This window comes from Condylostylus longicornis, unplaced genomic scaffold (genome assembly GCF_029603195.1).
Source record: "Condylostylus longicornis isolate FDR11 unplaced genomic scaffold, ASM2960319v2 ptg000010l, whole genome shotgun sequence".
In the NCBI taxonomy this organism is placed as follows: Eukaryota; Metazoa; Arthropoda; class Insecta; order Diptera; family Dolichopodidae; genus Condylostylus; species Condylostylus longicornis.
Window position 1 is genome coordinate 8106066 of NW_026577979.1, and position 14769 is coordinate 8120834.

At 26.0% G+C, this 14769-nt stretch overlaps 1 protein-coding gene across 1 annotated transcript; it reads left to right on the top strand.

The window, feature by feature from the left end:
• Positions 1 to 4448: 4448 nt before the first annotated feature.
• LOC129618881 (uncharacterized) lies at positions 4449 to 7942 on the top strand. Its single transcript, XM_055533907.1, has 3 exons — positions 4449 to 4481; positions 6373 to 6912; positions 7898 to 7942. Exons 1-3 carry the CDS (start codon positions 4449 to 4451, stop codon positions 7940 to 7942), a joined length of 618 nt encoding a protein of 205 aa, XP_055389882.1.
• Positions 7943 to 14769: the final 6827 nt, after the last annotated feature.

The following is a 14769-nucleotide window of genomic DNA, read 5'->3' on the forward strand; positions in this document are numbered from 1 at the left end:
ATAAAGCAACACAAAATTTGTTTCAAGTACATATAAGGATTGGCCAGAATGTTAAAAAAGATTCACCTGTGAGTGCATATTGTGTATACATGAAAAGCTGCTTTTTATAATCACTTGTTTTTATTAAAAACTTATTTTATTTATTTGTGTTCTGTTAAAATTAACTGCTTTGCTTAAGATAATCAAATAACAAACGATATACATAAATAAATTAATCGAATTTTGCAAATGATGATAACTTTCGGCTTTTTGTATTAGATTAATCAATTATAATAATGTTAAGAACTTACTTATACGCAATTTATCTTAATAAAATGTTAAATAAGTTTGATATTTTAATGTTTTTAACAAAGCGTTAACATTCACTTCTATAATGTAAAATATAATGTTAGAAGACAAGGTCGAATATATTTTTTTTTGTTTTCTCTTAAAAGGTTAATGTCTTCTGTAAAATTCTATACTATATATACAAATATAGTATAATGGTGTATAAAAGATTTTTGTCATATTGATCTTGTTCTGATGATTGACATAAAAATAATGTACGGTAATCAAAATAAATTTCATAATATATTTAAGGTTATTTGTCAATTTTAATGTTTTAATTTGTTTAAGGTAATTTTGAAGATTTCCTCACTCAAGCGTATGGATTAGATTTACAAATTCAAAAGTTAAGATAAAATGTAATTATTATCAAACTCTTCGTACAATTTGACCTTAATTATATTATTATAGTTCATCAATATTTTCATTAATAAATTTTGTAAATTACCAATTCCAAACTAATGAAATTTAATAATAACCACATACATAATTTCTTCCGCAAAAAATTCTAAATAATTTTAGGGTTAACAAAATCATTTGAATAATGAACTTGTTACTCACATTATAAAATTAATTTTAAAATATGGTCATCTTATTCATTTAGATTTAGAGTAAAAATTTTAGGTATACAAGTTTGTTATATGTGAAATAAAAATAATGCTGAAAGATGTTAACTATTTTGATAAGAATTGAATTGGTGATCACAACATGATTCAGATTAGTATGAATAATTTAATTCTATGCTTGTTAAAGATGAAAAAAACTTTATGTTTTTTGAATATTTTGCAAAAATTTGATCAAAAATTTTACGAATTTTCTTTGAACTATTATTTTTGTAAATAATATCAGTATGTTATTTCGATTTCCTACATAGTCATAAAATATTGCTAATGATGTTGTAGTTTTTCTTAATAAACATATAAAATTTCAAGTTTTGTTATTAATTGTTGTACTCATTTTAATATAATTAAATTCTCTTTGTGTGCTAAATAAAATTAAAATCGTACGCTTTACAAAAATGAATGAAATTTCTTGTAAGCAATTACTTATACATTTAAATGCTGCGAGAAATAAACAGAATAGTTTAAATAATATTTGGAAACAAGGATGAGATCTAATCTACACGGAGACCGATACCGACCTATTTTGCTCTCCTCTAAGTGCAAGACAATTGTCGTTATGACATCACGTCTTTAGAAACAATTTTTTTTCCAGTTTTTCATTGCCACCAGGAAGACATTATAGGAGTTATGCCTCTCTTTTATCATAATAGTCATTAGGTATATAGACAGATGACCTATATAATAACGATTTATGGAACCTGCCTTGTGGATGTCACCTGCCGCAATTCATAAATCGTTATTGAACAACGACAGCTGACAATCAGAAAAGATAATAGCCATGAAATCTATGTCCAAATCAGTTATCAAAATTATTTACAATTCTCATATTCGGCATAATTTTAGATTTTTATACAACACATTAACCAAAGAATTATTCATCCGAATTTGAATATAATAGATTTAAAAAAAAATTATTTGATTGTCTGGCAGAAAACATGATTTCTTTTAAAATGTTTTATTTCATACAGAATACACGAATTACTTGTTAAAGTACACGATGCAAAAATTTTAAGAAACAATGAAGGTTTCATACCATTTGAACAAAATATTTTTCATATTTTTCAATATTGTTCAATATTTAATTTTTTGATTGAAATTTAATTTTTGAAATTGTTCAAAACAATTGATAATAGATCTTGTCATTTTTATAAATCATTTGGACATATAAATTGTTTAAGTTGACAAGACGTATATGTGTGTTGTGTAGCCATAAAAGTTATAACGCGGCAATAAAAAAAAAGATTTTTTCTTTTTAATTATTTGAATTGCCTCAAGTATAATTCCTCTTTATTGCAATTACAATGAATATAAAATGAATTTACATGGAAAATATTCGAAAACAAAAATTATTTAAAAAATTAAAATTTATTGATAAAAATAATAATTCCATTTTATCTTTCATACTTTTAGTTTCTTTGAAACAAACAAGAACAATTCACTTATAATATTATGAAATTTCTATTATACGTAAATGTTATATGCATGCATTTCAAGGTTAATATTATTAATAATACTTTATACATCCGCTATCAATATACATATTAAATTTTCAATTTCCGAAGCATTACTAAACCCTTTAAATGATTTATATGAGAATAATAAAATCAAAAAACCTACTTAATTAGCGTAATACGCAGTGTTAGGCTATTGATTCAAATATTTTTATTAAAATTCAGCAACATTATAAAATTTATGAGTGACACAGTAGCGATTAGTTGACCTTTAAAAAGAAAATTTCACAAAATTTTAATTCTTATAGCAAAGCTAATTGTTCATCGGATAAATAAAAGATAAATTTATGTACATATAAGTATATGTGACATAAAGCACGACGACGATAATTTTGAAAATATTAAATCAAAACTGTCATAATAAAAACCATAAAAATATATGGTCGGTGTATAAAATTAAAAGCGACTAATTACAATTTTTTTAGTTTTTCAACGAGAATTGCAAATTAAATTGTTATAATGTAATACACTTGTAATAGGGTAGAGTAATCCTCAAAATGTATTGCTGATATTGGTAACAAACATAATAATATGGTCTTAGTTGAATTTGACCAGCTTTTTACAAAAACACTTATCAAATATAGAAGAACTTTAACCGTATGAAATTTTTTTAGGGCTGAGATACACACGCAATTATTTTAGTTTTGCAACTGTTTGATTGCTTATTTGTATTATGTTCAAGCGGGCAAATATGCAAGTAAGCAGGCGTTGGTCGCTTGCAATTAAGCATTTAAACAGTTTTAAATTTTTTTAAAAACTGATTGCAACTTTGGTTTAATGGATTGGATTTGAATTGAAGCTATGGTTTAGTTTATAAGATTCGCGACCGACGATTCAACAATCAAGCAGCAATTGCAAAACTAAAAATTGCATATTTACCTTACTGGGAAGGAATATTAAAATTTTGTTAGCGTTTCAAACAAAATATCATTTTTGTATTTAATCGGTTTTTGTTTTACGAGTATATTGTCCATATTATAACGAATGCAGTATAATCTATGCGGTAAATGTAAACGCAAGTAATATATCAAAATAAAGTTGAAACTTGTAAAATTAGAATAATAAATTAAGCTTTTAAATTAAAAAAAAAATTTTCTTTGATGTTGTACTTTATTAAATCATTTAATTCGGAATCGGAAATAAATTAAGAACTTTATGAATAATGCGTAGTAAACACAAACGCACAGACAATAAGTTGTTGCCCATATATGGAAGAGGATGTTCTTGAAATAAACTTAAAACTAATAAAATATTATTCATATGAGTTTATTACATAATTTAAATATCAATTTATCAGCTAATTTAGTTAATTGATTACTAATTAATGGGAAATTATGGTCATTAAAGTTAAATAATAAGAAAGATATAAAAATTTATAGGACCCAAAAATAAAAAAAACTTATTATCCACGATACTGATAACATGTTCAGGTTCACCAATTATGGGAATATTATGGGAACACATACCCATATGTATGTATAGTTGACTACCTGAACTTGAAAAGTAATAACATTTTATTGACCCTAAGATCATATGTGATTTATTTAATTGTCTGGCTACTATATTTGAAAGCTTTCATAAAAAATTTTTTCTAAATTTTTCTTTTTTTAATTTCACTTTCTTGAAAAACACCTCATCATTTGTTATTATTTTTTTCTTTTTATTTTTATTTTCATTTTTTTGTGAAAAAAAAAAAATTTTTTTTTTTTTGATTGAAGTTAATCGTTTGATGACAAACCTTATTAAGGTTGTAATACCAGCGCAACTGGTTTAAATGGTAGCATACTAAAAGCTTGTATTTTTAATAAAAAATTTTTTGAAAAACAAAAAAAAAACAAAGAATTTTTTTTTAATATTTATGAATTTTTTTTTTTTATCCAGATTTTTAAAACTATAGAAGCAATTATCTAATATGTAGCAATAGTTTGAAAAAAAAAATTTTAAAATTTTAAAATATACTTTAACAAAATCCGGAATAGCGGTAAGTACAATGGCGTATCAGAGTATTATGAACGTGAATTTGGTATAAGAATTTGGAAAATTGAAACGAAAGTAAAAGTAAACATTTGTCTTTTTTGTAAAAATATAGAAACGTGAATAACAAGTGAAGCTCATGCTAGTTCCGTTTTGTTTGGTTTTCTAGGAATTTTTACGCACAGATTTGTTTTTATTTTATAAACTTAAGATAGTACTCAAGCTAAACACGCAGATAATTACGTTTAATTACGTATAACTGAATTAATGATAAAATTTTTTAATTTTGTTTCAATAAAAGAATTGTTTAGGGTAAGCAGAGGCTGAATACATTTGTGCATTAAATACACGGATAAATTCTTATACGTACATGTATGTAGATTTGTAAACAAACATTGTAGATGACCAATATTAATATTTTTCATATGCATAAACTCAATTAAGTATTGTGGCAAAAAATGCATGCTAAATTGTTTAACTTGCAATGAATCTAAATTGCAATAAAAGACATTAATAATAGAATTTTTTATAAAATAAAAATTTTTTGAATGCACTACGCGCTTAATTCCTATTAATTGCGCATTTAAAACCTTCAAAACAATTTGAGAAGTTATGTTTCGTAAAATATTGCTGGGAAATAATAAAAATGCATCAAATACATAGAGGTACTTTCAGCATAAAAGAATATCTCTGTTTTCTCAGATGATTTTTCTAAAGATTTTAATCGTGTAATAGGATCGCTTCTTTGAGACAATTCAAAGAGAATATTTAGTTGCATACGTGAAAGCTAATTATTTAATTGTTGTTTCATAGAATAATTTTGTTAATATATCATTTGCATCTTATTGCCTTAAAAATACATGAACATACTTATACCTATAAATTTCAGCTTCATAATAGGTTATTGATATTATAAGTAATGGCATATATAAAAATCGTCATAAATTTATGGCGTAAAAAACGTGGAACATATCAATTTGCATAAAATTTCAAACAAGTTTTAAATAAAATAAAACCACTTAAAAAAATTTTATTTTAATAATTTTTATACTGCGTTTCAGTAATATTTTGGGAAAGCTTTGCAAAAATGAGAGAGGAAATGAAGATTTTCAAGAAAATATAGTAAAATATAGAAAATGAAGAAAGAAGTGATGCTCTAGAATGCTGAAAAGCTTTTAATTGAAGATTATGTTAAAAATAATTGTATTATTGGAAATGATTAACCCTTTAGTGCTTGGAGAACTATGTTGAACCAATTTTTCATTTTTTAAATTCTTATTTTTATTTCTTATCAAATAAGTGTGAAAAATAACTTTAATATGGTTAATTGCTCCAGTCTTTCATTTACTTATACTTGCGTTAATTAAAAAGAAAATTAATGCTTATAAATAACGCTTGCATTTTTTCTGTTTTACATATCCGCTATTAATTTTTCATTAAAAAAAAAAATTTTATCTACACAGATATTGATTTTCAGTTTTATTGATTTTTGCAAAATTTTGTACTTAATAAAAGCTTTACTTTTGTTTCGATCAAACCAAAATAATATTAAAGCTGCAAAAACGTACACATAAATGCTGAAGCATAGAGAAATAGATAAAACAAGCTTTTAAACTAATTTTGGTGTAGACCTGATTTTGTTATTATATATTCAATTTTTAAAATATTTATTTCTGGAAGGTCAATTTTTATGATATAATATTTAAAATTAAAAAGAAAAAAAAATATTTGTAGTTTTGGTATAAATATTGATGTAATCTGAAATTCTTATTCAATATTCCGATTCTGCTCGAAGGAATCAAATATAATATTCGGAATGGTAAAGCTAAGCTTCAATTATACTCTTAAATAAATAAAATTTTTAAAGGATTTAACGTTATAACACTTGGATACAAAATGGATTAATTTTTTTTTTATATTTGACTTTTGTTTCACTTCAGAAAACGCTTCTTGTTGTGTTAGCTGTATTTGCAGCGGTAACTGCTGATGTATCACATCTTACTGGAGATGGATATCATTATGATCCTCCAGCAGTAAAATTTGATGAAGGCTCACCACCAGCCCCACCACCACCACCTCCACCGAAACCGATAGCACCACCACCAAGACCACCACCACCACCACCACCGCCTCCAAAGCCCAACAATGAATATTTACCGCCATCCAAACCAGCTCCTCCTCCACCACCTCCACCAAAGGCTAAACCACCACCACCACCTCCACCACCACCGCCACCACCACCTCCACCACCACCACCACCACCACCAAAACCAAATAATGAATATTTACCACCATCCAAACCGGCTCCACCTCCACCACCAGCACCAAAAGCTAAACCACCGCCACCTCCTCCACCACCACCACCACCACCACCTCCACCACCACCACCACCGCCACCACCACCGCCACCACCACCAAAACCAAATAATGAATATTTACCGCCATCAAAACCAGCTCCTCCTCCACCACCAGCACCAAAAGCCAAACCACCACCACCACCTCCACCACCACCTCCACCTCCACCACCACCACCACCACCACCGCCACCACCACCACCACCAAAGCCAAATAATGAATACTTACCACCTTCAGAACCAACAAAACAAGATGACGGTTACCACTACAATCCTCCAGCTATCAAATTCCTCTTCTAAAATTAAATAATTAACTTTTGTTTTATGTAGATTAGATAAATTTTGTTAAATAGAAGTTTTATAAACACCAAAAAGTTGAAAAAAAAAACATTTTATATAAACATTTATAATTGTGTAAATATGAAAAAAATAATGAAATTTAAGAATGAAATTAAATAACTAGTTAAAGCTACTAATATATAAGGAATATTATGTGATGTACATATTTAAAAAGAACAAAGAATAAAAAAAAAATATAAAAAAATTAAATTCAATAAGTGGTTTTTGTTTTATTTAAAATAAAAGTATAAAGTTGTGCTATTAAAAATAATTTTATTCCAGTTGATCCAGTCACTATGCCAGTGATCCAGTCGAGAAAAAATATATGATCTGTTCGATTTATTTAAATTTCCAGATGAAATTTAGTAATATTAATCAAAGTGGATTCCTCCCATAATTTGTAGGATTAAATTGTATCTACAAACCCAGAGTTCGATTTATTCGAAATTTGGAGCAGAAAATGCATGTTATCATAATTTGAATGTTGATTTAAATTCTTGAATCCTCTTATTATTGTAAATTGGAAAATAGCTCCTAATACTCTAAATCTTCGGGAATTTTAGCACATATTCAAAAATGATAATTGAAAGTGTTTGTTATAATACAAAACAAATCTTTTTCTTAATTACTATTCTATATAAAAACTAGTTCATCTAGTATCTAAGTAATATAATGGGTACAATGATTAAAAGGTTTTCTAAGAATTTTTAATTACCTTGAAGATATATATTATTAACCTTACTTTGTTAATTTTAACATATTTCTATTTAAGATATTATTAACACAGGAAAAGGAATTGGTTTACTTTACATTATAAGTGTTTCAGGCTTTTAGTTTAGGCGCTCTAATTATCTAGATTAGAGATATTGTAAAGAAAATTACTAAATGCAACAAAATGTGTATTTCGTATATTAGTCAGAATTAACTGACAACTAATCAGTATAACAAATTCCAAAATTATGTTTTAAATAAAAATTATTATTCATGCAATGGCAAACAGCTATAGAAACTTTTTCTTGTCTTCTAGTAGATGAAGTCTTTATTATAAAAAATCGTTCGATTCTGCAACATAACAAAATAATGTAGTATAAGTATTATAAAGTACAAGAAGAGAAGTACTGTTTATATTTTTTTTATAACAAAAGCAAAGCACGTAAGAGATAGCTTAGACTAGACTCGAGAAATCTTAATACAAAATATAAGTAGATTAACGTCGCTTTTTATACTTGGTCTGGCTTTATTATTCTGCTTTAGCATAGTTTTACTATCTTCGAGTTAAACTCACGTACATTCGCAGTAGTTGATGAAAATTCATTAATTTTTAATTTGAAATATAACACAAAACAAAAAGGTTTTTTTTTTCAACTGTTTATTTTGATTTTTTCTTGAGTATAAAAACTAGTTCATCTAAATGGCGATTAATAATAATTATAATATACGTAAGTGATAGTTCCATTATGATTTAAATTTTTTTTTTATGAATATTATTATGAAAAGATGAGCTAAGATTTTAAATTGAGCATAAAAATTTGAAAATTTTTGTTATACATACTAGTCTCGATATTTTAATTAGAATCTTTTATAATTTATTGCTTAATTTAAAACCAATATTTTTTTGTTCAATATTTTCATAAGCGTTTATTTGATTATTTTAAAAATTTTTAGTTACACGTTCATTAAGAGGTTTTATCTAACAAATCTTCATTCACTATATTATATATTTTAGAATATTTTTACATTAATTACCTCATAAATAAACTAAGCAAACTTGATTAAATTGCATACGGACAATTTTTACAAAATATGTACGAAGGGCAGGCCGACATTGCTCTAAAAATAGTTTATTTACTCTTCCCTTAAAGTTTTAGAAGTGCGTTTCCACCGAAAACTCGTTATGCAAAAATTGGTGCCATAACCATAACCTCCCTCATTGTATACAATATGGTAGGTATAAAAATTTAGAAGCAAAATAAAAAGTTTATAGTTACTTAAAACAATATGTCTGTGGATGTTTATCAGAATGCAACTAATTGCCGACTAGAACTAGCTGCCAATTTGATTTTTCAAACCAAATAAATTTTAATTGCTGAATCAGTTGAATAGATGTGAATGCTTAATATTTTTTTAAGACAATTTAACGAGATTATGTATTGTATGAGATCAGCACCTGAATCAAATTTTAAATTAAATTAATTGATCGGTACTTTAAATCAAACTAAAACGGTAAGCCTTATTTTTGGCCATCAAAAATGTTCTTTCTTCCTTAATAGTTGTACTCTATAGTGTTAGAAAATCAAGTAGATGAATATGAATTTGATAATTGAAGTTCTGATAAATTATTTTTTAATAATACATATAAATAAATAATTAGTTTTCTCTAGATGAAAAAATATGTTGGATAGTGCCACAAACTAAGTTTAAAAGTTAAGTTTCATTTCAATTGGATCTCTGATAGTGCAGCCGAATTAGTACTACAACCTGGCATAAAATACTCTTTTTTGACAAGGAAAAGAGTATTGGATTTGAAATTGCTAAGAACTTGTTATTTTGTTCTTTTTTATTACCTATAAATAAATACGCTTATCATATACAAGAAATATAGTTAATTCCAAAAATTTATTCTAAACTAAAGATAATTAAACTCTTAATTTTTATAACCTTGAACTTTAAAATCAAAATATTATAAAACATACATTACAACACCTACAAATTTTATTTTTAAATAAAAATATTATAAACTAGCAAGTTAAAACTTATAAAATTTAATTAATAATAAAACAGCCGGATTCAAATTAAATTATTTATTTATATTATAGTTGATTTACCCATAGATTCATTTATTAATTAATTAGTGAACAGGTCTTTAAACTATTTTTGTAATAGATTACAAGTTTATGGTTTGGAAATAGTTTATAATTAAAATCATTATAATAATGATGTTGGTTTTAAGCCCGGAATTTATAGAAAACCCTTTATGAATTAATTGGTTAAAATTAAAATTTTTATTACAATCAAACTAACAAAAAAGTTGTGTACTATTTAAAGGGCTATTTTATTAATCAATTTATTAATATAATTTTTTTTAAATCTATCAAGAATGTCAAACATAATTTTAATATACAAATCGCACATTTTGCAAATTACTTTATATAAAATTATTATAACACATTAAATTTTATAAGTAACGTCAAGAGCTAGTCTTGATTTTAGGTGATTTAATTATTTGACAGAGTTATACCATTGATTGAAAAATTTGAATACCGAAATCAAGCACCTAACCATAATTTCATTTATTTATTTTCTGTACCCGATACATATTATGCTTGAGCTTCTTTTACTCTGTATTACATTTCGGAACGTCTTTTGTTTTTGAATCTTCGACTGGCTGTATTATAACATACCGAACAATATTCTTCCTATAAAGAGGTAAATTTACAAAATTCTTAAAATAATACTAAATACAATTGCCGATTTTTATTTTCCTATCTTACATTTTTTTTATGAATTATTTCGTTTAGAATTTCCCTTGAACACACTCAATTTCAAAGTTTTCTGCAATATTTTGATATTTGCTTAATTGGTTTCATTCGTCTCTCAATTAGGTTTAAATCAGGGTCATTTGTAATACCGTCCTTCTCGAAACCGTTAATTTTTTCCTCTTCTCTGTCAATTCTAGAGAAATATTTTACTCTAATCTTTATTGTTTTTCCCCTTTTAAGATATTGTTATTTGCTACAGAAAATTGAACCATTCTCTTTGACTGGTTCATCTGATAAATAAATAAAATTACATAACGATTTGTTATTAATTTTTTTTTAATAATATTACTTACCGCAGAAAATAGTTTTTTAATAAGAATATAAATAAAAAATAGCTACTTCTCACTATGAAGACGCCAAATTAAAAATGTAGCACACGTTCAACGTGTGAAGCAATAATTATTTATATACTAAATCTAAAATATTGAAGATATTTTTTGATTCTTTCTTTGTCCACTCCATGGTCTATTTTGATTTTTCTGTTTCATAGAAATTGCAGAAAATTGTGACCTTAATTGACAAACTAGTATGTGTGACGTGAAAATTATGTGTGAATAGGCAAATATTTTTGAATAATGAACGGTTGTGGAAAAACTATCTTTTTTCTCCAAAGTGCCATCTTCAATTGGTTATATATAACACATATCGTTAATGCATATAACCAATTGAAGTTAGAAAAAGTTGCGAACAACACATTTCTCTAATTTTAACAGGAACTGTTACGGAACATTTTTTCAGAATTTGTCAGAAAGAATCTGATTTTTTTTACCCTTAAATACCCCAATTCAGCCCCTCCCCCTCCACCAACAATATCTTTTTTAGTAATAAAAAGCTCCAAGAAATCACCTCCTGCCGGAGTTTTAATACCAATCCAGAATCACTCTGTATAATAATAAAAAATAAAATTAATTATTTGTTGCAAATATTTTTCAATTTTAATTTAGAAAAAAAAAAAAAACAAAATTATTAAAAATGTGCTGATTTTTCATTTGAATATTGAGTGGTAAAGTAATTAATTAAAAAATTTAATTTGATTTTACAGTTTTAGTGTAATTTTCATTTATTTTTCAATATTTTTAATAAAATAACTTTATTAGTATTTTCAAATTTACATTATTCAATTATGATATTGTTTACAACTGAATTTATGAAAATAATGTTATTGATACATAGCTAATGAAAATTTACAACAATAATCATTTTTCACTCTTATTTCCCATGAGGTAAATGTTGTTACTATTACGAGTATTACGAGTATTAATTATTATATTTCCCAGTTATAAATAATTTATTTGTAATTGATTATACCTGCTTTCGTCAGATTATTTTTTCTTGTTCGTTAGATTAACTTTGTATTTCACGTTCTAGTTCTATAGGAGTTCGTACATCTATCAATATTTTGAACTTAGAACTTGAATATGTAAAGTAATCAATTATTTAGAAAATTTTGGGGGTTCTATGAAACGAGAATTTAAATTTTTCTAAAAAAATAATTTTAAAAATGGTAATGTCATCACCTATGCTGTAATTTTTGTCCATTTTTTTTGGAAATAATATTAATACAACTAAGGAATTTGCTGCTTCTATCACATCCTATTCAAATAAAGCGTTTTGATATTAATAAATGTAAATTACTTTTAAATAATTTAATTTAATTAAAATAATTTAATTTAAATAATTGAATTTAATTAATTTATTTCGATGCATTGTTGGATCTTATCGCTTCAACTGACCCAGAGATAAATATTGACATCCATATTTTCTAAAATTTCACAATGAGCAACAATATACATACAAAGATGTTTATATCACAGATCCAGTAGTGAGAAAGTTATGGTATAAATATTTTATTCATAAGCTAATAAAATCTAAATAATACTAAAAACAATTTACGTACCAAAACGCTGACAGGGAAAATAGCATAATTTTTTAAAATTTGTAATCATTATTGTTAAGATAAAGTAAATTTCAATAATGATAAACGTATATTACTATAGACCATAAAATACATACATTTATATTAATACGTAAATGTATATGTTACAATTACAATATAACAGGTAAAATTCAATTAAAAATATGCAGCATATGCTATTATTCAAATGATTCCGATTGATCGATTTTATGCTAATTTATTTTAACTTACAATATTTGATATTATGGATTCCTTTTATAAAATTTATTTAAAATTACATATGTACACCTCTTCAAATGCAAACAGGCTTATATTAATATTTTAATATTGTTATATATATATAATAAACAAATTGTGCTGAGTACACAGAAAAATATAATGCAAGAATACAAATTTAAAATTCAAGAGCAGGTGAGTTACTAAAGGTAATATTTTTTCTGAATTTTCTGAAATTTCATATGAAAAACATTAAATACAAATTAAAAGAAGCTATGAGTATATTAAAGAATATTGTTTGTAGTTTGGTCATTAATTTTAAGAGATTTAAATTTCAAAACAAAAATTTTTAAGCTTAATTTTACGTAGGGTACTATACAGTTTACGTAGAACACTTTTTATTAATAATGCAATGAAAAAAAAACTGATGAGATCGGCTTATAACCGACATCAAAGCATGTTTTCTGCCAATAAATTCCGGTGGGATATGGTAAAAATTTGAAATCAATCCATATAGTGAAAGTTAAGTTTTTGAGCTTCAATATTCACAATAGGAATATTGAGCATTGCTTAGTTGAAATAAAATGGCTGATATGCACAAAAATATAAATTCAGCCCGTAGTAAAAGTTCACTTGCTGGCAAAATGATTTCCTTGAAATGTTATGAGTCTCGCTGTGGAATGGAGTGGAGCTTAAACCAGTTCATTATTTTCAAAAAAAAATTATGAAAAATGTGAAATTTATGCCAAGCAATAATAGGAAATTTAATACTACCACATGGCTTACCTTATATAGTGTGCAATATGCAATACGGTCGGTAAAAAGAACAAAATGCAATACAAATTGCAAATGCTTCTATTTAGTTTTTTAATTATAGTAAGTGATCTTGAGCTACTTCAAAATTAAATTTGTTGAAATTTACGATTTTAAAAAATAAACTATTTTAACAATAAATTTTCGCAAGCTTACACAAATACGAAGTTGTCACAAACATCATAGGGTATGGTGAATGACTTTTTTTGTTACGCTCAATATTTGATCCTAACCTTAAAAATCATTAATTACTAAACATGTGAATTGCATGTTGCAATCTTTTTTTTAGTTTTCTATAATATTATAATCTTTTTGTCTCTCTCATTCTATCTTTCTTATGGCCATATACTTCCATTATTTTATTTCACGCGTATACCTATATAAATTAACCCCTTAGTGGCATACACTTATCAGAATGTGTAACAAAATTAAATGTACACAAAATATTATTAATGCATGTTATATGTACATTAACATTGCATATATTGAGAAGGAATTTTAAGATGAATTAAAAGGAGAATAATTGAAGAGCACTTTAAGGATACTATTAAAATAAACTGTTTTTATACCCTGCACTTCGTGAAGGGTATATTAACTTTGGTATGGAGTTTGTAACTACTTGAAGGAGTCATCTGCGGTATGGACATATATATATATTCTTGCTCAGCGTAAAATTCTGCGTCGATTTAGACATGTCCGTCTGTCCGTCCGTCCGCCCGTCCGTCCGTCCGTCCGTTCGCACGATAACTCAAAAACGAATAATGCAATCGACACCAAACTTTCACAAGTTTTTTCTTTTGTGCCAAGGTTATCCGAATTAGTCCAATAACAATAGCCCTATTGTTATTGGACTAATTCGGATAACGGGTTCGGGTAGCTGCCATACAACTCAAAGAGTTTATTTTAAATATTTCAAAAACTAATAAAGCTATAAATATAAAACTTTGTATACATGTGTCCAATTATATTCTACACATGCTCTAAAAATTATAATGGGATAGCTGCACCGGTTCGGGTGGCTGCCATACAACTCCAACAGCAAATTTTTTATATTCGGCAAAATAATAAAGTCAGATTCATGAAACTTGGCAGTCAGGTGTCCAATTATAGGTCAAATATACTTCTGAAGTTTTAGAGGAATTGCTTTACAGGTTCGGGTAC